The sequence below is a fragment of the Pituophis catenifer genome, unplaced genomic scaffold (genome assembly GCF_029215685.1).
Source record: "Pituophis catenifer annectens isolate HBS135680 unplaced genomic scaffold, rPitCat1.0.hap2 SCAF_4, whole genome shotgun sequence".
Lineage (NCBI taxonomy): Eukaryota > Metazoa > Chordata > Lepidosauria > Squamata > Colubridae > Pituophis > Pituophis catenifer.
In genome coordinates, this window is record NW_027256884.1 from 1,333,605 (window position 1) to 1,360,744 (window position 27,140).

General features: G+C 46.4%; 1 protein-coding gene across 3 annotated transcripts in view; it reads left to right on the forward strand.

Moving 5' to 3' along the window:
- CTBP1 (C-terminal binding protein 1) overlaps positions 1-27,140 on the forward strand; it is a 65,925-nt gene that overhangs the window by 12,323 nt on the left and 26,462 nt on the right. For all 3 annotated transcript variants that reach the window (XR_011600347.1, XM_070942703.1, XM_070942704.1), the window contains exon 2: positions 23,921-24,075. Coding sequence is in view for 2 of the 3 variants with exons in the window: in XM_070942703.1 (XP_070798804.1) it covers positions 23,921-24,075 (155 nt within the window). In the remaining variant the exon portion in view is untranslated. The remainder of the gene's footprint in view (positions 1-23,920; positions 24,076-27,140) is intronic.

The following is a 27,140-nucleotide window of genomic DNA, read 5'->3' on the forward strand; positions in this document are numbered from 1 at the left end:
TGGCCGGTGAGATTCCTGGTTAGCCGCTCGCTTGTCTCTTCTTGTCCATGCAATCTTTAAAGCTGATACAGGTAGGCATCGGTAAGCCCCAGCCGTACGGAAGAAAAAAAAACACCTTTTGTCTGGGGAAGAATAGGCTGTGTTTTAAACTTAACTGTGCAGATAAAGGGACCGGCGGTATGCATGAATTCCAGAGGAAAAACTGTACAATAGCTCCTTTGTGCCGTTTGGGTAGGAAATCATTAATTGGGTAGGAGGTAGGCTTGGAAGTGGAATTGCTAATTATTCTTGACCTTATACCTTTGTAAATAACATTCGTAAATCTGACAGAGTTCAGCGGAGCCCTTTATAAAAGATTCCGTGTTTCCTTTCCAGTTCCTTTTCCTTTCAATTCTGCAGTTTATCTGAGTTGACTAAGGTGAAGCCGCTTAATCTGTCCATGAACTCTTGAGGTCTTTGATGGACTTCTGCGTCTGGGAGCGTAGCCACAGATGTGTATTTGAGTCTATCGGGGAGGTTGCAACACTGAATAAGGCTTCCTTTGTTTAGACTTTTCCTTTGAAGCAGAATGCCCTAAATCGAGAACTTTTTGGCCATTCGGATTAGCCGATTTCTCCCTTCTCTTACTTGTGACAGACAAAAGAGTTGTTGTTGCAACTGAGACCTTGAGTCAGAACTCACTCTCTTACTTATTACTTCCATCAGGACAGCAGAAAACTATTGATCCAGCCTGGAGCTATTGCCAAGTTATCTTAGCTGATCTTTGGAAATTGTTCTTCGTCTTCTGTTGTTGTGAATGATATATTTGTGTCCTATATTTTGCTGAGAAAACAATCGGCACCTTTGCTGAAGCCAAAATGAGATACGTGATGTTCTCAGTGGAGAAACATGTTCCAGCATGATGATTAGGGAACTGGAGGTTCTCTATGAAGAACGGTTGCAGGAATTGGGTTTGTCTAGTTTAATGAAAAGAAGGATGAGGGGTGACATGATAGCGGTCTTCCAATATTTGAGGGGCTGCCACAAAGAAGAGGGGGTCACGCTATTCTCTAAAAGGCAGGACAAGAAACAATAGAGGAACCTAACCAAGGAGAGAAGCAACCTAGAACGAAGGAGAAATGTCTTGATAGTTAGAAGAATTGATAATTAAACCATTAACTTGCCTCCAGAAGTTGTGGGGGCTCCATCACGGGAGGTTTTGAAGCAGAAACTGGACTGGGATGATATAGAATCTGCTGCTTGAGCAAAGGCTGGACTAGAAGACCTCCAAGGTCCCTTCCAGCTCTATTCTATTCTTTAAACAGAACAGCGCTAGAGGCTAAGCCTTCTTGAGAACATACTCAACAATCAACTCAGCAGAACTGAGATGTGATTATTGCAACGAGGGCATTAAGTATATATCACTTGAAGTTATAAGATTTATGGATTTAGTGGGACCTCAAAACAATGACAAAGAACCTTCAGCCATCCCAAAGATATAGATAGTATCACAGGGCTGGAAGGGACCGTGGAGGTCTTCTAGTCCAACCCTTTGTCTGAAATGGGATAGGCCAGGGTCTCCTGCCTGAGCAGTGGGTAGGACTAGAAGACCTTCCAAGGTCTCTTCTTGGAGAGGCGGAGGTTGCATCTAGAGATGAAGGTCCATTCTGAATGCAGAGGGTCGTCATAGTCCAAGGTCTGTGACCTCAGCAGTCCAGATGTGAGGTATTTCTGCATCGTGAAATGTATCCCTGTGCAGATTTGGTTGTTTTGAGGCGGCCTTGTGTTTCCTCTTATTTAAAAGTCATACAGGACTTGAGTTGGGTTGGCACCCAAGTAAACATGCACAGCATTGGGCTCCGAGAAGAGACGGGGGGAAAAAAACCTACCTTTCACTCATCATACCTCCTTTTAATAATTAAAAAAAAGATTAACAAAGGGATTTAACTGGTTGTCTGTAGGATCCCTTGTCAGTTCTCAAACTGAAGTTTCGAAGTGTCAAGCTTTATCTTTCCATTTCTGAGCTGGATGTTTATCTTTTAATGACTTCTGCCATCGTCTACTCCTTCCCAAAGGAGCTTTTCTTGCATTGAGATCATTTCTTTCCTACGTATTATTTATTGTCCTCCAGTTCTCCCCAGATTCTTAGAACTGCCCCTGATCCCAGAGGGAGAGAGAGAGAAATATATCAAGTTAATTTTAGGGATATCCAAATTCCATTTTTTTTTTTATCCCAGGGTTTTAAATGTCTGCCTTCCCACAACTTCCTAACCTAAAGTTTTGCAACCCTTGTTACAATCACATTCTAGTGCAATATGCTGTTCTCACCCACCCCGTGGGTTCCTTACAGTCTTGAAGGATAATTCTATCTCATATTTTGTTTTCCTTCCTACCCACCCAGCTATTTTTTTCTTTTTTCTTGGTAAAGAAAATAGAACACACTGCTGAAAAGAGCGACAGGCGTTTTATAAATAAGATATTATTGTTTGCAATGTGGAATGCAGTCTGACCCTACAGCACAGTTCTTGCCATTTGAAATAGCCATTTGCAGAATGCCAATTTTTTCCCCCTGTGCGTGAATAAAAGGGAAGGACCTGCCTAAAAAAACATTTAATGGTTTTAGAAGCAGGAAATCCTCCATCAACAGAGGTACAACCCATCAGAAGGCTGACTGACTCTTGAGGAAAATACTAACATGACATCTGTCCGATTGTTTGCGGAACCTGAGCTGTTCTGAATACTCTTGATGTGGTAGGATTAGCAATAGATCAGTGTCCATCAGCAGCAGGGAGAAACTGTCCCTGTGAGGCTGGTTAGATGATTGTGTGAATGTTAGGCTTCGGTGTTCTTCCCCCATCCCTCCTTCTAGTCCAGGATGACATTTGGATGCAAAAACAAAGAAAATATACCTTTGCACATTCTTGTACATTCTTGTAGCCTTTGACTTAAGACCAAAAATTTCTGTTGCTAAATTAGATATTTGTTAGGTGAGTTTTGCCTCGTTTTACGACCTTTCTTGCCTCAATTGTTAAGTGTCGGACTGTTGTTAAGTGAATCCGGCTTCCCCATTATCTTTGCTTGTCAGAAAGTTGCAAAAGGGAGTCATGTGACCTCGGGACACTGCTACCTTCATAAGTACATGCCAAGCATCCGAATTGTGATCACAGGACCATGGGGATGCTGCAACAGTCATAAGTGTGAAAAATGATAATTTTTTTTAGTGCTGTTGTAATTTTGAACAGAGTGGTGTGGTGGCCTAGAGGTGGAGCTCTTACCTCACAATCAGGAAGCTGTGAGTTCGATCCTAGGTAGAGGCAGATATTTCTCTCTCTGGGCACCATGAGAATATGTCTGCTGAATATAACTCCTCATTGGTGACAGGAAGGGCATCCGGTCAGTAAACACTCAGCTCCATTCAGTTGCCCAGACTCCACCCCGCAAGGGGTTATGGGGTTGTTAAAAGAATGATGATGATGTAATTTTGAGCAGTCAATAAACAAGGACTACCTCTAGTTTTCTCTATAACTCAGTTTTGGATTTTGTTGGATGAGAGAGGATGTAAGTATCTTCATTCCAGAAAGAAAGAAAGAAAGAAAGAAAGAAAGAAGAAAGAAGGAAGGAAGGAAGGAAGGAAGGAAGGAAGGAAGGAAGGAAGGAAGGAAGAAAGAAAGAAAGAAAGAAAGAAAGAAAGAAAGAAAGAAAGAAAGAAAGAAAGAAGGAAGGAAGGAAGGAAGGAAGGAAGGAAGGAAGGAAGGAAGGAAGGAAGGAAGGAAGGAAGAAAGAAAGAAAGAAAGAAAGAGAGAGAGAGAGAGAGAGAGAGAGAGAGAGAGAGAGAGAGAGAGAGAGAGAGAGAGAGAGAGAGAGAGGAAGGAAGGAAGGAAGGAAGGAAGGAAGGAAGGAAGGAAGGAAGGAAGGAAGGAGGAAGAAGGCAGGAAGGCAGGAAGGAAGGAAGGAAGAAAAAGAAAGAAAGAAAGAGAGAGAGAGAGAGAGAGAGAGAGAGAGAGAGAGCAAGCAAGCTTTGTGAGTTTCACCAAGAGGATTAGATGTAAAGTAATATCTTGGGGCAAAATCGGTTGCTATTGCATATAAATAATACTTTGGGATGGCTGACCAGAAAATATGCAAACAACAATTCTATATTTGAAGCATCGCGAATTGGTTTTTCTAAGAGCTTCCTGTCGAAGGGAACAAGCTGCAGAGGATTTTTTTTTTTAAAAAAAAGACTCCTCTAAGAGTTTTGCCTAATCATCACGTAGCTTATAAGAAAATCCGAGTTTACTCGTTGTTTACCCCTGCTGCCAAATATTTTGCTTGAGTGGGCCAATTCACTTGCATTTTGGAGCTGATGCAGTAAGACAACAGACCATAATTTTGATGCAGTTAACTAGAGTACAGCGAAGGCATGCAATTGTTGTGAGGTTGTATAACAACCTGCAACTCCGATCAATGCGCGCTTCATCCTGGATGCCATAAGCAGCTCCCAAAGGGCCCTGAAGGATTCTGATTAAAAGACCAATAAAGAAAGTGGAGCTAGGGAGCTGGAAGCAATAAAAGCCAAAATCCTAAATACAGTGAAAATTCAGTGGCTTATGGAGGGAATCTGAAGTCATTAATGTCCTATTTCTTTACAGGAAGCTTATATTTCACACGGTAAAATTATTTGGCTTAAAATTGACATGTTTTATCCGTTGTAATACAGGTAGTCCTTGCCTTAAAATAATTCATTTAGTGACCATTCAAAGTTATACCCCCATGGACAAAAATGACTTTATGTCCACTTTTCACACTTTACGACTATTGTGGCATTCCCCATGGTAAGGTGACTAAAATTCAGAAGCTTGGCAACTGGCATGTACTTATGACGGTTGCAATATCCCGGAGACGTGATTCTGACAATGGGGGGAGCCAGATTCATTTAACTTTAACAACTGCAGTGATTCACTGAACAAATGCAGCAAGAAAATAAATTCACTCAACAAATGCTTCACTTGGCCACAAAAATATTGGGCTCAATTGTGGTCGTAAGTCGAGGACTAGGGCAAGTGGAATCAATGCTTTTATTCGACACGCCTATTAATATAGTTTTGGTTCAAGCACATCTGGACATTTTAATATTCTCTGAAGATGCCGGATTTCCATATTGTTATGGCCCATCTTGATGATCCATCCCATAAGAAACCTCAGCGGATGGATTTCACAGGTGCTGTCCGAAATCGTTCGCTTTCTCTTTTGAGGATTTAAAAACCGTTGCTGCGGAGCTGAAGTTTATGATGGGTTTCCAGTTGGATGAAAATGTTTCTTCCCCAAACAATGTGTGTGTTTTTCTAGGTAGAGTTGAGTCAGAACTTTCCTGGGAAATACAGATATTTGTTCTGCTCTCCTTTAAATCCAAGGGAGGGGCCAGTCGGTTGCATTTCAAGGAAATGACCCTTTGTGGCTCCTTCCTGTATCCAGCAGCATCAATCTCTGGGTTTGGCAGATCTCGTCCTGCCAAAATAAAATAAAAAAAAAAGGGAAAATAAAGGCACATTGTGTTTGCGTTCTGCTGAGTTGAAAGGGCTGGGAATATTCTTCTCTTGTGCTGGGTCTATAGCGAATCAGGTGGGCCTGCTCCCAAGGTTTTGCTGATGCCAGCTTTCAACTGGAGGGAGAGAAAAATGTTGATAAGGGAGCTTGGCTGTCTTGCTGTGTTTGTGTAACACACATACACATACCTGTAAGAATGTGTGTGTGTGTGTATATGTACTGGTATATGTATGTGTGTTTGTTTATATCTATGTCTCTATATATCTATATATATATATTTATATGTTTAGCTATCTAGCTACCATCTCTCTCTCTCTCATTTGTCTCAGACATCTGTCTGTCTTTAGTTAGCTCTCTCATCTCTCTCTCATCTGTCTATCTGTCCATCCGTCTGTCCATCCATCTATCTATCTATCTATCTATCTATCTATCTATCTATCTATCTATCTATCATCTATCTATCTATCTATCATCTATCTCTATCATCTATCTATCATCTATCTATATCAGTGGTCCCCAACCCCCGGTCCGCGGACCGGTGCCGGGCCGTGGAGTACCTGGCACCGGGCCGCGCAGCGGCCGGGGACCATGAACGCTGCAGCGCAAAGGCTCCTGGGCCGTGCGCAATGGGCCATGCGCAAAAGCTCCTGGGCCGTGCTCCCACCCCTGCGCGCGCTCAGCGGGCCGCGGCGATAAAAAGGTTGGGGACCACTGATCTATATCATCTATCTATATCTATCGTCTATCTATCATCCATCCATCCATCCATCTATCTATCTGTTTATCTATCTATCAATCATCTATCTATCTATCTATCTATCTATCTATCTAGAACATAGATGATAAAGGTGCAGAGTATATTAAGTTCTGATTACTACAGATTTTTTATTATTATAGTGTTTGGTTTGGTATACATTCATTAGAAAAATGGCCTGAACGCAGGAGTGCTATTCAGCAGGTTCTGATAAATTCTGGAGAACCGGTAGCAGAAATTTTGAGCAGTTTGGAGAATCGGCAAATACCACCTCTGGCTGGCCCCAGAGTCGTCTGGGAATGGAGATTTTGCAGTGTCCTTCCCCCAGGAGTGGGGAGGGAATGGGGATTTTGCAGTATCCTTTCCCTGCCATGCCCACCAAACCACGCCCACCAAGCCACGCCCACAGAACCGGTAGTAAAATATTTGAATTCCACCACTGCCTGAACGCCATAATTTAATTGTTTTTCCAATTGCATATCTCTTGAGTAATCATTTTCTCCTTTCTTCCTTGCCTTTTCCTTCTTTATTCCCATTATGAAATGGTTTTTAAATTTTACATTTTCCCCCAGCTAAGTAATTGCATGATCATCTTTTTTTGGCTGGCCAAACTGGGATGGGGAAAGCTTTGTTGAAATGCAGGTAAGGTTTCCTTACTGACTGATGGCTCCTGCAACAATCATTTCAGGTTATGAGGGTGTGGGAAAAAGCAAGATTGCATCCAAGGCACACGTTCAGAATCTAAAATTGTTACGCTCTCAGTCTTGTGTTTGCCATTAGAGTTGGCTGGTAGGCATTGTCGCTGCAGAGATAGTTCTCGACTTACAACAGTTCATTTACTGACCGTTTGAAGTTACATCACTGACTTATGACTGTTTTTCACACTTAACGACCGTTGCAGCGTCCCTATGGTCATGTGATCAAAATTCAGAGGCTTGGCAACTGGCATGGACTTCCTAACTTTTAACTATTTTAAAACTGTTGTATTTTGTATTTTTAATTGGCTGTACACCGCCCCGAGTCCTTCGGGAGGGGGGCGGTATATAAATTAAATTATAAATAAATAAATAAATAAAATCCCCTTTTACGACCTTCTGGAAAGCAAAGTCAATGGGAAAGCCTGGTTCACTTAACAACCATTTTACTAACTTAACAACTGCATTGATTCACTTAACAGCGGCAGCAAGAAAGGTCATAAAATGGGGCAAAACTCACTTAACAACTGTCCCGCTTAGCGGCGGAAATTTTTGGGCTGACTTGCGGCCACAAGTCGACTGCCTGTAATTGAGCCTGCAGTTTCAGTCATAAGACACGGCGGTCCTTAAACGAGTCACCACGTGACTCTCCTCAATTTGTGATCCTTTTTACGGCCGCCGTAAAATGAATGTGGCAGTTATTAAACAAAGGCCTTGTTCGCCATGGGGTGGATTTTGGAATCACAGTTCAGTTCGTTCTTCCATAAATTTATTTCTGCTGACGGTTTTCATAAAGTTTTCATTTATTTCGTTGTTAAGCCTCGTGGAAAATAAATGTTTCTGCCAACTTCCTTTCTTTGACTTCAGTAACTGTTCCCACGAATTGATTTTTGTGGATCAGTATTGATCTGTGCGTCTTATTGGTTACAAATGCTGCATTGCACCCACATCTGCGCATCTGTAGGCTTTTTAATCTGTATACGGTATTATCTTTCCTGCCGGTTAAAGCAATAAAATCTCACCATGATTGCCAGAATTAAGGTTTTAGCAGGGTATCCCATAACTCAGCAGCAGAAAAATATAATTTCTCTCTGCAAGTTACCATGTTTGGGAGTTTCTGAAATTATGGAGCTCAAACCTCCAATATCTCTGGAAATTATTAAATTATGAAATTAGCTAGAACTCTCGATAGCTTCTAGCATTTTAAGCTAACTCACCTGGAGAATACATAGCAGTTACAGGGCAGGTTAGAATTACCGATAGTCCTTGGCTTATGACCACAATTGACCCCCAAATTTCTGTTGCTAAGTGAGACATTTCTTAAGTGAATTTTGCCTCATTTTACGACCTTTTATTGCCACAGTTGTTAAGTGAATCACTGCAGTTGTTCAGTTAGTAACACGGTTGTTAAGCAAATCTGACTTCCCCGTTGATTTGACCTAGGAACACTACGACTGTCATAAGTGCGAGTCGGTTGTCAAGGGTCTGAATTCTGACCATGTGACTGCTGCAATGGTTATAAGTGTGAAAAACAGTCATAAGTCAGTGCCGTTGTAACTTCAAACGGTCACTAAACGAACTGTTGTAAGTCAAGGACTAACCTGTAGTTACCACTTTGTAAAAAAAAACACTTTTGTTTCCATAATCTCTACAACCTTCTTAGTGGGAGAATAACCTTTTAATTTTAATTGCAGAAAACTGACTGCAGATTTGAATAAACTCAGGTGCATTTGGTAATTAGAGATGGAATGCAATAGTTTTTTTTTTTCCCTTCCCAATCAGTATGCCTCAAATAAAACTAAAATAAAGATAAAACCATACTAACCACGCTGTGCTTTTATTGTACTGGAAACATTGCTGCCACAAATAGCAATTCTAGCCAAGGGGGAATATGAATCAGAGCGAAAGCTTTACTCAATAGAAAACCTCCAGAAGTTAATCTCTCAGGGAAAAAATAATAATAATAGATGTTTCTCTTTTCAGTGAGATAAATCGTCTCTGAGAAGGGTTCCAAATAGGTAATTCAGAATTAAAAATTGTAAAGGTTTTTTTAAATGTTCTTTTTAAAAAAACAAACAAACAATGGAATTTCCTTTTCGTAGCTCTTGTGTTTCGTCCCACGGATGCCCTTGTTTCAAATGAGGCAGTTCAGCTGGTGTTGAATAGCTTGCGTTAAAATCAAAATAATTTTCCTGTGTTGAGACCGATTGAACCTTTTCTGCAGAACAACATATTTTTTTTAAAAAAAAAAAACTGAAGGAACTAAACAGTCTTCTACTGGGTCATTGCTTCGTTTCCTACACTGTCGTGGTTTGTATTTGTGCAAGGTTATAAGCTTACTCATGAGTGTGTAGTAGTCGATGTATTTGGGGTGTGTGTGTGTCAGAGGTGAAATCCAGCAGGTTCTAACAGGTTCTGGAGAACCGGTAGCGGAAATTTTGAGTAGTTTGGAGAGCCGGCAAATACCACCTCTGGCTGGCCCCAGAGTGGGGTGGGAATGGAGATTTTGCAATATCCTTCCCCCAGGAGTGGGGAGGGAATGGGGATTTTGCAGTATCCTTCCCCTGCCACGCCCACCAAGCCACACCACGCCCACCAAGCCACACCCACGCCGAACTGGTAGGAAAAATTTTGGATTTCACTCCTGGTGTGTGTGTGTATGTAGAGAGAGAGAGAGAGAGAGAGTGGGGGGAGGGAGGAAGGGGGAGGGAGAGAGAGAGAGAGAGAGAGAGAGAGAGAGAGAAAGTAACTCTTTAAAAAAATCAGTTTTTTTAAAAAATACAGATAGTCCTTGATTTACATCCACAATTGAGCCCAAAATTGATCTTGCTAAGAGAGACATTGGTTAAGTGAGTTTTGCCCCCTTTTACGGCTTTTCCTGTCATAGTTAGTTGTTAAGTGAATCGCTGCAGCTGCTAATTTAGCAACACGGTTATTAAGTGAATCTGGATTCCTCCATTGACTTGGCTTGTCCGAAGGTGACCCCGGGACGTTGCAACCGTCATAAGTACATGCCAGTTGCCAAGCCTCTTGAGTTTTGATCACATGACCAAGGGAAGACTGCAGCGGTTGTAAGTGTGAAAAAACGGTCACGAACCTCTTTTTCTCAATGGCGTTGTAACTTTGAATGGTCACTAAACGAACTGTTGTGAGGCGAGGCCTACTTGTATAACGAGCGTTGCGTTTTTAAAACAGGACAATTTACTACAGACTCCTAAACCGTTCTTGCAATTATATGTTGTATTATGAAGAATAATAATTCTGTAAAGGATGCTGTAATTTTGTATCTGTATTTGGGAAGTCCAGTTTATTTATTTTCCCACTTGGTAAATTAGCAGAAGATAATATCCTTTTTCGATGGATGGTTCGCAGTGCTATGACTTACCAGGGGAACTGGATATACCCTCCCTTAATCTCTCGGTTGAACTTCAGGGTTTATACCTACCTATCCTGGTAATCAATTAAAAACACCAAAACGTTACCTTGCATGTTGACATCGATACAGGTAAATAGACGTCATTTCAGAGTTAAAATTGACAGCTGTTTTATTGCTGGCTGACAGATGTTAATATATCTGATGATATTTTGGCCTAGTTCATCTCTATAAAAAGGGCTCTTGAGAGCATTAATCAATCCTGATTTCCCGATGCGTGGGTTTAAAATAATTTGCCGAGCCATTTCCTTTTATCAAATGAATGAAAAATTGCAGAATCTTCAAGGCAAGAAAGAGGTTTCGGTTCGGAATCGTGTTCAACGGTTAATAGTAAAAAAACAGTTTGAAAAATACCTGGCGTGGACAAGAGATTCGCCCAAATTAATAGCCTTTATCAAGGCAGAGGAGGCGATCCAGGATAAATGACAAGAGCAGCGCTATCTCTGCCTTCAAGAGTTGTCTGTAGAATCATGGCTTTTATCTCTGTAGAATTGTTAGAGAAATAATTTAAAATACATTTGGAAAACATGAAAGGCTTAAACTTAAGATTCCCTAAACGCTGCACATTCAAAATTAAGGTTTCTCAGCGGATCGTAACATAACAGCTGTAGTTGTTAAGGTCAAATGTTAGTCTTGGCACGTGTTAAGCATCAGGGGACTAAGTCCCGTCAGCCAGGGGTCTCCAACCTTGGCAACTTTAAGCAAAGCTGGCTGGCGAATTCTGGGAGCTGAAGCCCTCCAGGCTTTAAAGTTGCCAAGGTTGGAGACCCCTGCCCTAAGCTACATTTTAGAAAGTTTGTGACGTATTGTGATGTTTGTGTGTGGTCCTCCCAGAGTCATGGGTGCTCCATTGCTGGAGGTCTTGAAGAAAAGATGGGATAGTCATTTGTCTGGGATTCAATAAGATCTCCTATCTTGGCCAGAGGGTTGGACTAGAAGACCTCCACGGTCCCTTCCAGCCCTATGATACTATCTATATCTTTGGATGGCTGAAGGTTCTTTGTCATTGTTTTGAGGTCCCACTAAATCCATAAATCTTATAACTTCAAGTGATATATACTTAATGCCCTCGTTGCAATAATCACATCTCAGTTCTGCTGAGTTGATTGTTGAGTATGTTCTCAAGAAGGCTTAGCCTCTAGCGCCGTTCTTTTTAAAGAATAGAATAGAGCTGGAAGGGACCTTGGAGGTCTTCTAGTCCAGCCTTTGCTCAAGCAGCAGATTCTATATCATCCTAGTCCAGTTTCTGCTTCAAAACCTCCAGTGATGGAGCCCCCACAACTTCTGAAGGCAACTTCTGTTCCACTGGTTAATTGTCCTCACTGTCAGGAAATTTCTGCTTAGTGCTAGTTTGCTTCTCTCCTTGATGAGTTTCCACCCATTGCTTCTAGTCTTGCCTTCTGGGCGCTTTGGAGGATAGCTTGACCCCCTCTTCTTTGGGGCAGCCCCTCAAATATTGAAAGACAGCTATCATGTTACCCCTAATTCTTCTTTTCTTTAGACTAGCCAAACCTACTCTTTGTACAACGGCCTGCAGGGCATTTTTAAAGACATTTGTATAGTTTTTGTTCCAGCATTTTGTAACTCTTCCACAGCCACTGATAAGTGTTAATTTATTCCTAGGCATCAGGGACAACAAAATGGTTGACATATTTGATATATCAGTATTTATTATTTACCTTCAAGATCAACTGAAGCCAGCAGGACGTTAATGGGAGATGGCAGCCTGGCTCTGACAAGATTCAGTGAGGACTTAACAAATGTGAATTTCCCATCTTTTGCATTTTTTTCAAACCTTAATGTTGCTTTCTGTATTTTTTGTGGGTTTTATTTTTAAAGAAAACAAAATTGCATTTGTCCAAGAAAGAGAGACTGCAGTGAATAAGAAGTTTAAAAAATTTAGGAGGCTGAACAAAAAGTTAAAAGATATGAAGACGGAGGCTCCCAGGAATGGAGTTTGTAAATAGCTGAAAAGTGCAATTGATGACTTTGGAACTAAAATCCAGTTTAAGAAGGATCAGATTGGTAGGAGTTCCTGGAATTGCAACTCTTTTTAACCAAGCTTAGGTTATAATCAAATGCTTGTCAAAATGTGTATTGATTTAATTTGCAGTTATAGCTTAAGAGGGCATATTTATCTTAAGTCTTACACATTGTTTTGTTGAAAATAAGAAGATTGGGTTTTTTTATCAGGGAAACATTTTTGAGGGCCGTGCTAATCTGACCAGGGTTCCTTTTTGTGTGTGTGAATGCAGGAAACTGGGTCATTTAGTTATTATTTATTTATTCAACTTCTATAGGCCCTCAACTCTAGATGGCTAACTAGAGATTAGAGACTCTTCTAGATTGAATGTACTAATAGTTCTCGGTTTACGACCACAATTGAACCCAACATTTCTGCTGCTAAGTGAAACATTTGTTAAGTGAGTTTTGCCCATTTTATGACTTTTTCTGCCACCGTTCTTAAGTGAATCACCGCAGTTGTTTGGTTAGTAACCCGGTTGTTAAGGGAATCTGGCTTCCCCCTTTTACGTTGCTTGTCAGAAAAGGGGATCATAGGACCCCAGGACACTGCGACTGTCATAAATATGAGTTGGTTTCCAAGCATCTGAATTTTGCTCACGTGACCACAGGAATGTTGCAATGGTTGTAAGTGTGAAAAATGGTCATAAGTCACTTTTTTCCTGTGCGCTGCTCCCACTATCCATGCATGGGGTTAATACTTCAGTATTTGGCAACAACTGAGTGAAAGAAAAAGAAGGCTCTTCCCCTTTCCGGCCCCCTAGCCACGCCTCTGTTCCCATGATCCCCCAGTCTTCACTCAGTTGCTGGCAACTACTGGAGTGTTTTTGGGAGCTCCACAGGCTTTAAAGGTATTGTGCTTCTGTGGGGATTTGCTCCTTTCCTATTTATATATATTTCTCTTCTCTTTAGTTTGGCTCTTCTCTCTAAGCGTCTAGGCGTTTGTTGTGTTTATTTTGAATAGCTGGTTTTCGCGCCCCTTTTGTGTTGCTTTGCCTGGCGCTTCGGCGCGAGGCTCGTTCTACCAGCTGGTGGGGGGAGAGCGGAGCGCTTCAGCCCGATTGAGCAGCCGGCAGGCTTCCTTTGTCAATCGGAAGCTTCTCCCCACGTGCGAGGCGGCCGCTACTATCAGCGACCTCCAGCTGGCCGGCGGGCTCGGCTTCCTCGCTCCAGGATCGTCGGAGAGCTCCGGAGCGCGTGGAGAAGACGCAGCGAGCGGCGTCGCGCTCATCAGCTGGGCGGCGGACTCGGAATCCCCGGCCGCCCACGCATCGCCAATCGAGCCGCCCGCCGCTAAGCATCCGACGGGCGCGAGGGAGAGGAAGCGCCAGACACCGGAGCAGCCTTCCCCTGCAAGGGGAATCGCGCGGCATCTGGTCGGACCCTCGGGCCGCCAGTTTAAGACCTCGCCGGAGTCGGGCACAGCGGAGCCACGTGCCAGCGCCATATTGGTGGACCTGCGGGCCGCCATTTTGGACAGACTCTTCAGCCGGCGCCCTTAGACACCAGCGGGCCGGCTGCAGACCCCCCCCACGCCAATTTAAGGGGGCGGAGCATCTTCCTCCTCTACCACCTGAGGAGAAGATTTTATACACGTGGGGCTCTACTGCAGAGTCCTACCATCTGGTGGCGGAACACAACATCAGGGGGTCTGCCCAACGCTCTCAAGCCTCAACAATGCCTCACTCCCCCCCCCTCCTCAGATATGGAGTTAGAGCTTAGCCCCCCCCACAAAAGCAGTAAAGGGGGCAAGAAGAAATCCAAAAAGAGGCATTCGAGCGCCACCAGCAGAGCGGCCTCGGAAGGGGCCTTGCCTTTCCAGGACAGAGATGCGTTAAGGAGACATAACGCTCTCGAGAGACAATGGGAGAAGGCCCAAAGGACAGTCGCTGCAACACTATCCAGGGAACCCGCGACCTTGGATCCAGTGCGTGCTTCCCCTAAGGGCAGGGACTTGGGGATCTCTTCTGTATCTGACATCGCAGTGACCCCAAGAACCCCTGATGTGCCCAGGTCTGGCCACAGTACCCCTCGCCCAGAGGCAGGCTCAGGGCTCGCAGAGGCCTCACCGACCTTCCTCACTGCACAACTTCATCGGGCCAGGGAGGCATCGAGCCCGCCGCCAAGTGCTGACCAGCACCCCCAGGGGGGACCTGGGACGGCCTCCCCATTGGACTTCCAGGCCATGTTCTCAGCCGCACTCTCCTCCTTCTTTAGCACTATGCAGCAGTCGTCCCAAGCTCCAGGCCAAGCCGCCACGAGTCAGTCGCGGCGCCACCAACCCCAACCCCAGCCTCTCCCCAGACGAGGTCAGGACTCCTCTTCGGAAGAATCAGACCAAGCAGAGGAGGGGCCTGAGGAGATGGAGCTATCAGAGGATGAGGGTCTAGCGCCTGACACACCGGCCTTTTCAGGCCTCTTCCGTCTGGCCCTGTTCAAGTCCCTGCTCCACAAGGCCCGGCTTACAACCAACCTTGGGGTACCAGGGGACGTCACTACCGCCGCCCCACCGGCAGCGGGGCCGCACGACACCCTTTTCAACCCATCAAAGCCACAGAGGGATTTCATCCCGTGCCCTCAGCTGTTTGCGGAGGTCATCCAGAACCCCTGGGGACAACCAGCTTCCCTGGCCACACCCAGCAATCTGGACAGGAAGCTCTACTGCGCAGCCCCAGAGCTAGAGGACCTCCTAGCACTCCCGACCGTCGACCAGCCTGTGGCAGCATTGTCCTCTGGTGCCTTGATCACCACTGACCCTCTTGACTCTCTCAAGGCAGAGGAGAAGAGGATGGAGGGGGCCTTCCGAAAGGCACATCAGGCGGCGGGCTGGGCAATCAGAGCCGCGACGGCAACGTCTTTCTTCAACCGTGCGTCGCTCATTTGGCTCCGGCACCTGCAGGACAGACTATCCCCAGAGGACACCAGGCTCCAGCAGGATATAAACAAGTTAATAGCCGCCACTGAATACTCAGCAGACAGTTCTCTAAACGCAGCCAAATTTGCCTCGAGGTCCCTCGCCTCAACCCTTTCGGCTAGAAGACTCTTCTGGCTCCGGCCCTGGAAGGCCGATGTCAAAGCAAAATGGAAATTGGTGGCTGCACCTTACAAAGCCCCAGAGCTCTTTGGCGCCGCACTGGAACCATTACTAGTGGAGGGGAAGGACAAGAGAAAGATCCTCCCATCGACCTACCGCCGCCAGGAACGCCGCTACACTCCTTACCCGCTACAACAGCCCTTTCGTACCAGCGCAGGACCCAGGGGGTCCTCTACTCATCGCCCCCTCTATCAGGGAGGAGACAGGTTCCAGGACCGGCAGCAGTTCCGAGACCGAGGGCGAAACCAGCAGCCAAGGCGAAACTTCCGTGGTGCCGGGCCGAAGCCAGCCAAACGGGGGAAGTGACTCCAGGCTTGCAGGCCCCATAGGGGGAAGGCTCATTCACTTCCACCAGCAATGGGCCAAATCAACTTCGGACTCCTGGGTAAGGCGTACGACTGGTTCGGGTCTCTCTATCGAATTCTCCGGTCAGCCGCCCCATCGATTTGTCCACTGTCCAATACCCCGCTCCGCAGAACAGCGGAACTTAATGTCCCAGGAGATAGAACACCTCCTGGAAGTCAATGCCATCGAAGCAGTGCCGCACGCCCAGAGGGGTGCCGGGTTCTACTCAACCCTCTTCCTAGTACCCAAGAACTCTGGGGGCTGGAGGGGCATACTAAATCTAAAGCGGCTAAACCTGTCGGTTCAATACCACAGGTTCAAAATGCACTCCCTAAAGTCCATCCTAGCGGGGGTGAGACGGGGCGACTTGCTCCAATCGGTCGACCTCCGGGAGGCCTATCTTCACGTGCCCATTCACCCGGCGCACAGGCAGTTCCTGAGATTCGAATTCGCGGGAGCTCATTACCAGTACCGGGCGATGCCATTCGGACTTTCGTCGGCCCCCCGCACCTTTACCAAACTGGTGGCGGTGGTAGCGGCCAGGCTTCGAACCATCCCGATCCGGTTGCTCTGCTACCTGGACGACATCCTGATCCTGTCCTCCACCCGAGATCAGGCCACCGAAGACATGAGGAGAGTCCTGCAGGCCTTCCAGGATCACGGCTTCACCATAAACTTCGAAAAGAGCCATCTGCAGCCCACCACCAGACTACTTCATCTGGGGGCACTGATAGACTCAGCCAACGGTCTGGTTTACCTATCACCGGACAGAGTCCAGAGCATCCGCACTCTGATTCAACAGGTCCTGTCGAAGAGGAGAGTTGCCCTAATCTGTCTTTCTTGCCTCCTCGGAAAGATGGTATCCTGCTTCGGCATCGTTCCGTGGGCACGCAGACATTCGAGACCTCTGCAGTGGTTTTTGCTCCCCTTTCAGCGGGCAGGCAGGGCCAACTCCAAACGGGCAGTACTCCTCACCCCTCAGGTCCGCCAGTCCCTCAGGTGGTGGACATCGCCTTCGCTTCTCAAGGGGTCCAGTTTCCTAGAGCCGGACCGACTGATCATCACCACCGACGCAAGTCTTCGAGGGTGGGGAGCCCACCTCCACAATCTGGTGGCACAGGGACAGTGGTCCCGGCGGGAGAGTCAGTGCAGCATCAATCTTCTGGAACTTCGGGCGATCAAACTGGCCCTTCGGGAGTTCCATTCGACAGTGCGAGGACATCACGTTCTGATCCTGACCGACAACATCTCGGCCAAAGCGCACGTCAACAGGGAGGGGGGCACAAGGTCCCGCACCCTGATGCGAGAGGCCGCCGATCTCTTCAACTGGGCAGAGAACCACCTTCTTTCGATCAGGGCGGATCACATCTCGGGGGCATCCAATGTCAGAGCAGACTGGCTCAGCAGAGAGACCATAGACCAAGCAGAATGGCAGCTCCATCCACAACTGTTCCGGGAGCTTGCCTCACGCTTCGGGAGCCCGGAGGTGGATCTCTTTGCGACCCCGGCCAACGCTCAGCTTCCCCGCTTCGTGTCGCGCTACCCGACACCTCTGGCAGAAGACCACGACGCGTTGCGCTGCAGGTGGCCCGAAGGTCTCCTGTACGCGTTCCCACCACTGCCTCTAATTCCCCGCCTCATCCGAAAACTGCTATCGGAGAAGGCCGACCTGCTCCTGGTAGCCCCGAACTGGCCCCGGCGGCCGTGGTACGCCGACCTAGTGGCGCTCTCCGTGGACCAACCGTGGGTGATCCCACCACGGCGACTCGTCCTTCGCCAGGGGGAGGTCACGCACCCAGCGCCCCAGTGGCTGCAATTAGCCGTCTGGCATTTGAACGCGTCATCCTGAAAAAAGACAACCTACCAGATGAGGTCGTGGCCACCATCCAAGCGGCTAGACGCCCGTCTACGACCCGCATTTACGAGGCGTCTTGGCAGGCGTTCTGTCGCTGGAGCACCCGAAAACACACCGACCCGACATCAGCTGAGGTGCGTGACATCCTGCAATTTCTTCAAGCTGGCCTTGACAGGGGCCTGACCCCCGCAACTTTACGAAGGCAGACAGCTGCCCTATCAACGGTCATCACTTGCCCCCCGTACCAGTCTCTCGCACACCACCCGCGCATCAAGGGGTTTCTACATGGGGCCACAAACCTTCGACCCCCGGCAGTGCATCGGTACCCATCATGGGACTTGACTCTGGTTCTGCGGGCACTGACCGGACCCCCCTTCGAACCCCTAAACTCAGCCTCTCTCAAGTACCTCTCGTTTAAGGTGACCTTCTTGCTGGCAATCACCTCCGCGAGAAGAGTCTCAGAGATAGCGGCCCTCTCAGTCCGCAAGGACTTATGCATATTTCGTGAATCCACGGTGACGCTACGCCTCGACCCGGCTTTCATCCCGAAGGTCAACTCGTGGTTCCATCGGGCCCAGGAACTCATCCTGCCTGATTTCTGTCCTTCACCCCGAGATGCTAGGGAGGAGAGGTGGCACACGTTGGACGTCCGCCGTGCTATCCGCATCTACATCCGTCGGACCAAGCCCTTTCGCCGGACCGAGGGCCTCCTGGTTTCCTTTAGTCCGAGGTCCATGGGTCAGAAGGTATCACCAGCCACGGTCAGCAGATGGATTAAGGCCTGCATCGCTATGGCCTACGATTTAAGCTCCAGGCCGGCACCGGGCAGAATACTCCCCCACTCTACCCGCAGTGCGGCCACGTCGGCGGCCTGGGCTACTCAAGCTTCGGTAGCGGACATCTGCAGGGCGGCGACCTGGTCGTCCCTCACACCGTTCATTCGCCACTACAAGATCGATGTGTACAACTCCGCTGAGGCGGCCTTTGGCCGCAGAGTACTCCAGAAAGTGGTGTCGGAGGACAACGATGGAGACAGTCAGCTTCCCGCCCAGGGGATTTGAGCTTGGGTATATCCCATGCATGGATAGTGGGAGCAGCGCACAGGAAAATGGACGTTGTCTTACCTGAACGTCCTTTTTCTGGGCGCTGCGTACACTATCCATAACCCTCCCTCTTGGGCTGACTGCTCACCTGACGACTGTTGATCTTTTTCGTTCCTGTTATCAAGTTGGTGTTAATAAAGTTGAGTTTGTTAAGGTTACTCTTAGTGGACTCCTTGTTAGCTGCGCCTTTCGTTCAGACTGGGGGATCATGGGAACAGAGGCGTGGCTAGGGGGCCGGAAAGGGGAAGAGCCTTCTTTTTCTTTCACTCAGTTGTTGCCAAATACTGAAGTATTAACCCCATGCATGGATAGTGTACGCAGCGCCCAGAAAAAGGACGTTCAGGTAAGACAACGTCCATTTTCAGTACTGTCGTGACTTCGAATGGTCACTGAATGAGCTGTTGTAAGTCAAGGACTACTTATATTAGTTATGTATGTAGTCTTCAACTTACAACATTCATTTAGTGACCGTTTGAAGTTAATATGGCATTAAAAAAAGGGACTTAGGACCATCGTAACATCCCCCTGGTCAGGTGATGAAAATTCAGACATTTGGTAACTCAGTCACATTTGTGACGGTCACAGTGTCCTGAGGACACGTGCTCCCCTTTTGCGATCTCTTGACCATCAAAATCCAACAGGGAAGGCAGATTCGCTTAACGCCCGTGTTACTGATTTAACAACCGCAGTGCTTCACTTAACCACGGGTGGCAAGAAAAGTCCTGAAATGGGGCAAAACTCACTCAACCAACGTCTCGCTTAGCAACGGAAGTGTTAGGCTCCATTGTGGTCATACATGGAGGACCCCCTGAGCTCAGAAAGCCGAAAGAGAAAGGCCAGCTTGCTTCCCGTTGGTGAACGCTGAGATGCTTCCTTTAATGGGAGGTGATTCGTATCGCCATCAGCAAGGGGCTCTTTGCAAATCTGACGGAAGAGGAGCTGGCAGCCAGATCCTATAAGTGCCTCCTGATCCCTTTGGCCACCCCAGGGACGATGACTCATCCGTGGTCACCAGGATGAGTCTGGATGGTTGATGCCTATGAAGAGATCTGAGCTGATAGAACGGAAGAAGGGATCAGATCAAGTTTATTACGATGGACAGAGTGCCCAGTGGTTTTCTTTTCCCTCAACCCATGGTCTAGTAGTTCTATCTTCAGTTTTTGGCCAACGATTCATCAACGATGGGGCTCCAGTTCTTGGGGAAGAGAATGTCGTAAGCAGAAAAGAAACAAAGATTGGAGAAAAAAGTAGCAAAATCTGGAGTTGGGGGAGGATCAGAAAGGCAGAACTGGTGTTTAATAGCTGACAACATCTATGAAGGTTCCCAGTCATCCATTCATGGTTGTCCCAAAGGTGCTTTTTTCAAGAGGCAACTGGACTTTCTTGGTTTTCTTTGAAGACGTTTTGCTTCTCGTCCAAGAAGCTTCTTCAGTTCTTCTTCTTCAGAACTGAAGAAGCTACTTGGACGAGAAGCAAAACATTTTCAAAGGAATGTCTATGGAGATTCTCCATCCTCCAGGCCATGGTTGTCCCCAAAAGTGCTTTTTCAAGAGGCAACTGGATTTTCTTGGTTTTTTTCAGCTTCTTCAGCTCTTTATAAATCCTTCCATTTCACCATCATCCAGCCAAAGCTGAAGAAGCTTCTTGGATGAGAAGCGAAACGTCTTCAAAGAAAAACCAGAAAGTCCAGTGGCCTCTGGAAAAAGCCCCTTTGGGACAGGAGCTGACACGCAGTGCATGAACAATATAGGAAGTTAAAGCTGTGTTTTGAAGTCTACCCTGGAATCTGAAAAGACTGAACATCATTAATCCTGCACTGCTTCTCAGTCTTGACTCTGATCGACTGCCGTCTTCAATTGTGACCTTGATTGACAGATTATATATATATATATCTACAGTCCCCGTGGGCATATTCGTCAAATAAGGCCCCCTTTCTGGCATTCATTGGAAGAACACAACAACTTCTAAACTTGGTTGATGATGGTGTACATTCTAGATGTCCACCTGAACATGATGGCTTGAACATGACTATTGCTATCAGTATGGTCCAGGATCCTACTTTGTTGATGATGATCTATCTAGAATAATAGAATAACAGAACTGGAAGGGACCTTGGAGGTCTTCTAGTCCAACCTCTCAAGCAGGAAACCCTGTACCACTTCAGAGAAATAGTTGTCCAATCCCTTCTTAAAATCCTCCAGTGTTGGAGCACTCCCAACTTCTGGTGGCCAGCTGTTCCACTGATTAATTGTTCTCACTGTCGTTCTACCCAATAAGATGCAGTTTAGTGGTGAGAAAAGCAAGGCCCTGCCCTTAGGCAGGGAAAAACCAGATGCCCAGGTATAGAAGAGCCAGGTAGCACCTGGCTCAACAGGAGTGCCTGTCCGAGGGATCTGAGAATCCTAGTGAACAACCACTGAAGCGTGTGAGCCAGGCGGGTGCCGCAGCTGCCGAAAAGGCCCGTGCAATCCCAGGCTGCATCCACAGAGGGACAGCATCAAGATCATGAGAAGTGATCATATCGCTTTATACTGCAGTGGTGAGGCCCCATTTAGAATACAGTGTCCAGTTTTGGTCACCACAATATTAAAAAAAGTCTCCGAGACCCTAGAACAGTGATGGCTAACCTTTTTGCCGTCGCGTGCCAAAAGCGGGGGTCGCACGGGGGGGGGGGGTTGCACGCTTGCGTGGCCACACCCATAATTCAACACGCCCCGTCCCCCGCACATGTGATAGCCCCCCCTCTGCGCTCCCCCTGCTTTTGGCACATGATGGCACAGTGGGCCCGTTTCTTACCCTCCCCAGGCTCCAGAGTCTTTCTAGGAGCCTGGGGAGGGCAAAAACAGCCTTCCCCAACCCACCCTGGAGGCCAGAAATGGCTTGTTTCCTAACTTCCGGTGGACCCAGAAGGCCCAAAAACCAGCTGGCCAGTGCTGGAGCTCAGCTAGGGTAATCCTCGCGTGCCCACTGATACGGTTCTGCGTGCCACAGGTGGCACGCGTGTCATAGGTTCACCATCACAGCCCTAGAAGGAGTGCAGAGAAGAGCAAGCAAGATGATAAGGGGACTGGAGGCTGAAACATATGTTGACTGGCTAAAGGGAATGAGGTATATCTGGCCTTAATGAATTTGCCCCCCAAAGTTGTGGGTGCTCCTCCATCACTGGAGGTTTTCAAGAAAAGATTAGACAATCATTTGTCCGGGATGGTTTAAGGACTCCTGCCTTGAGCAGAGGGCTGGACTAGAAGACCTCCAGGTTTCCCCCCCAGCCCTAGGATTCTATCACCCTTTGATCGGGATCTTATATTTCTCTGGTTCTGCTGGGCTTTAACCCTCTTAACATAATGAGCAATTAGCACACCCCATCTGTCACTTTGATTTTCTTAGCTTGGCCTGGGGCTGGCCAGTTAATTGTTGTGTGTCTCTGTGTGCATCTCTTTTTTAACCACAGAGTTATTTCTTCAGTGCTGCTACTAAAACAAAGATATTTAGAATTAAGATTTACAGTATCTTAGTGTATACTAATGGGCCAGGATAGCAGCTGTGGGAATTATGATCAAAGTTGACAAATACTCAAGGAGTAAGAGGCCTCGGTTGTGTAATGCCATGGTTGCCATCTTGCCTGGTTTAACCCCACCATTCCTAACCGAAGTTGTGGGGCTGGGTAAGTTTTGAAAATAACTAGGAAGAGTCGATTCAAACGTCCCGTGAATAGAGCATCTCTTTGCTGCTCATTAAAGCGGCTTAACCAAAGTTGCGGCTGCTTTCAAAGGAACATAATGAGGTTGGTTTGTTTTTTAAAGCAGCCGTACCTTTTCTCAGGATTATGTGCAAACTTGAGAAAAGGCAGGAGGTTTAAATGAAAAGCGGGGAGGAATAGGACTTGTGCAAAGCTTTAGCCCTTCCTTTTCAACATGGCTGGATGCAGGGCAGATGCTGGAAATTGTGTTTCTCTGCTTTGTTGCAATTGTGGATGTCACTGCTGTTAACGTGAGACTCCCCAGTTTTGATTCTTCTGAAAACTGTAATTTCGGTGGTCTGCCTATTCCGTCTGCAGGCAAACAGGATGTGGTCTGTTGCAAATGGCTTTCTCATCAGAACAATGTGAGAGAATCCTCAATACGTTTTCTTGTAATGCGTCTGTTTTTAGCCTCTTTATGATCTGGGAGGCATTTCTGGCATCTCTGTTTTCTACCAGGATGGCACCAAAATTCACCAAACAGTTCAATTTAGGATTTCCCTTATCATTCTGATTGTATTCTCCTTATATATATTGTCTGAATATTCTCCCTAAGATACGTTATCCCATTTTCCAATTGAACTGAATGTAAATAAAATAAAATTAATAAAAACAAATAAAAACAAATAAAAACAAGATGTACAGAGAAGGGGAACAAGGATGATTAAGGGGTTGAAATCTAAAACACATGAACGGTTGCAGGAACTGGGTATGTCTAGTTTGATGAAAAGAAGGACCAGGGGAGGCAGGAGAGCATCTTCCAATACTTGAGGGGCTGCCCCAGAGAGGAGGAAGGGGGTCAAGCTGTTTCCCAAGGCACCTGAAGGCCAAACAACCAATAATGGATGGAAACTGACCAAGGAGAGATTCAACCTGGAAATAAGGAGAAATTTTCTGACCGTGAGAGCAATTGATCAGTGGAATGACTTTTTTTTTTTAATTTGATTTATATGACGCCCTTCTCCGGAGACTCAGGGCGGCTTACAGTGCGTTAAGCAATAGCCTTCATCCTTTTGTATATTTATACAAAGTCAGCTTATTGCCCCCACAAACTGGGTGCTCAATTTACCTACCTTAGAAAGGATGGAAGGCTGAGTCAACCTTGAGCCTTGGTGAGATTCGAACCTGCAGTAATTGCAGGCAGCTGGTGTTAAATTACAGTGCTTCTGTCTGTTGAGCTATCCAGGCTCCTTGTCTTCAGAAGTTGTAGGTGCTCCAACACTGGAGCTTTTTAAGAAGAGACTGGACAGCCATGTGTCTGAAATAGTATCAGGCCTCCTGCTTGAGCAGAGGGCTGGACTAGAAGACCTCCGAGGTCCCTTCCAACTCTGTGATTCTGTTAAAATGTCTTTTTTTCCCCCCTTTTAAATCTCAGGCATTCGACCTCCGATCATGAACGGACCCATGCACCCGCGTCCCCTGGTTGCATTGCTGGATGGCCGGGACTGTACGGTAGAGATGCCGATCCTGAAGGACGTGGCCACCGTGGCCTTCTGTGATGCTCAGTCCACCCAGGAGATTCACGAAAAGGTAAATCTGGAAACTCCTGCTAAACGCACAAAATGTCTTTCCACCTGCACCCAGGACTTTTGTTTTGACTCAGGTGAGGATTCGGGTTTTTCAACCCTGAGGAGGGAGTTTCTGAAACGAAACGCAAGGATTGTGCGATTTTTCGTGCCTCGTGTCTACTCCAGGGGTGGTTTCTAAAATTTTTACTACCGGTTCTGTGGGCGTGGCTTATTTTGTGGGCGTGGTTTGATGGTCATGTGATAAATAATTCTTTAGGATTTAGGAGGTACTGGTCTACCAGGTTTTTAAGTGTTTGCAGAGCTGTACCGGTCTACCCATTTGTTTTTGGAGCGCATAGTGTTTCTCAACCTTGGAAGCTTGAAGATGGGTGGACTTCAACTCCCAGAATCCCCCAGCCAGCAGCGCTGGCTGGGGGATTCTGGGAGTTGAAGTCCACCCATCTTCAAGCTTCCAAGGTTGAGAAACACTGCTTTGAACAGTTTTTTGCCGCTCTGCCACCACCGAGAGCATCGGAAACCGCTTTCAGGCAGCTTGGCCTCAATTGCCAATCTACCACCACCGAGCGGTTTACAAGGAGCGGATCAGTTCTAGCCGATCAGTTGGGAGGCTTCTTGGCTTCTCAATTTAAAGCTACGGTGTCTTGTTTTTTTCTCTCTTCTTTGTCAAGTGAGTCCTGATTTTTTTTCCCTTCTAGCCGATCAGCTGGGAGTCGGGAAGCAGCGAATAGATTGGGGGCAGGGCCAGGCAGAGGTGGTATTTACCAGTTCTCCCAACTACTCAAAATTTCCACTACCGGTTTGCAAGAACCGGGGAGAACCGGTAGCCACGCACCACTGGTCTACTCCAGAGTAACCTGGTTTCCTATAAAACTACCCTGCCTGCTTTGGGAAAAACTCGGTCTGTTTTTGAAGATGGCTAACATCTTCTTCCCTGGATAATGAGTTTGCTCCGTCCGGGGAAAAATAATCCCTAATTATGAATGGCAATTTCCAAGTGTCTTCTATTGTAGCAGAACAATTTTGACTATCCAAGCTAGTTTTACACAGGGAGTCTTCGACCTACAACAATTTGTTTAGTGATCCTTCCAATGGTGCCGGAAAAAAACCTGACTTATGACCGTTTTCCATATTTAACGACCGTTGCAGCATTCCCCACTGGGGGTCGCGTGATCCAAATTCAGAGGCTTGGCAACTGGCATGTACTTATGTCGGTTGCGGCATCCCAGGGTCACGGGATTCATTTTTGTGACCTGACCAAGTCAGTGGGGACAACAGATTCCCTTAACAACCGTGTTTCTGACTTTACAACTTCGGTGATTCACTTAACAAATGTGGCAAGAAGGCTTGTAAAATGGCAGCAAAAACCTCACTTAACAACTGTTTTGCTTAGCAGCAGAAAGTTTGGGCTCGATTGTGGTCGCAGGTCGAGGAATGCCTGTAACTGGAGAAGCCCAATCAGCCAAAGGAAAATGCGATCTTAAATGGTTTAATAGCAATGAGTAAAAAAATAATAATTGGAAAATAGGTTTAAGACATGCCGATCTCTAATGTTGTGCCTCCCACACGTTGTCTCTGTGTTGATTATGCTTTAAAAAAAATTCTTTCCTTCCATCGTGTCCGATTCTCAGATTCCCTGGAGAACTCCCTACAGTTTTCTTGGCCAGGTTGTTCAGAAGTGGTTTGCTGTGGCCTCCTTCCTTCCTTCCTAGTTAATAATTTATGGGATATTAACCGACAGAACAATTGTAGAAATTACTAAGAATAAGACAAGGCATTTGTACCACGTGACACAGCTGCCATCAGCAGCAGCCTATAAATTATCTTTGTTAAGGAAGGGAGATGCCCATCAGATTAGGAAGGGTTGTGATAGATTGTCCTTGGGTATGTCTGGTAAACAATGTTTTTGAACCCAGGAGCTTGTCGAATACATTTTACAGAACGTATTTATGGATTTTTCAAAGAAGTTGGTTCATGTCAAAGAGCTAGATTAGACCAGGGGGCTCCAACCTTAGCAACTTTAACACGTGTGGACTTCAACTCCTTAACTCTGGGAGTTGAAGTCCACACGTCTTAAAGTTGCCAAGCTTGGAGGCCCCTGGATTAGACTACTTCAGTGTATCTCAACCTTGGGACCTTTAAGATGTTTAGACTTCAATTCCCACAATTCCCTAGCCAGGATGGGTGGAATTCTGGGAGTTGAAGTCCACACATCTTAAAAGGTTGTCCAAGTTGAAAAACATGGGACCACTTAGTTGCAGCTCCTTCTCCAGACTGTCCCCGTCGTTGGACTTCTAGCAAGAGCTACAGCGAAGTCTCCCCAGAAAGGTGCATTTTCCCCTCTAAAGAAATGTATGTCATTTTTGTAAATTGTTCGTGGCTGACCTTTTTCTGGAGAAATGTCAAACTTATTTCCCCTAATAAAGAGAAGTGTGCTTCTGAAGAGTCGGAAGCATTTGGCAGGATCACTTTGATTGAAATTCCCTCTCGTCAAAAGCTCTTTTAGATATTTACAGTCTGAAACAAAGGTCACACTCAACTTCAGATATTTTGAAGATCTAATTTTTGTTCGGGAGGGTATCCCGTGCCAGTTTTTGCCTTTCTGCAAGAAGAGGTAGGAACGATGGGACATGTTCATCTCTTCTTATCTTGTTTGGGATGAGACCTACGCAGGCAAATTCTGTCCAGGATTTTTAAATCGGTATCTGGAGAAAAACGATACGTAAGACCATTTCAAGAGCTGTGCCAGGGATATCTCTCACTGCCAGTGCAAATTCTGAGTTGTACGTTGAGGAAAATCAAGATGAACAAGCTGTATTGCCTCCAGAAGTTGTGGGTGCTCCATTACTGGAGGTTTTAAAGAAGAGACTGGACAACTATTTGTCTGAAATAGACTCTAGGGCAGAGGTCTTCAAACTTGGCAGCTTTAAGGCTTGTGGACTTCAACTCCCAGAATTCTCCAGCCAGCATAGACCTCTGCCCTAGGGTCTCCTGCTTGAGCAGGGGTTGGACTAGAAGACCTCCACGGTCCCTTTTCCAACTCTGTCATCCTGTTATTCTATTCTGTAT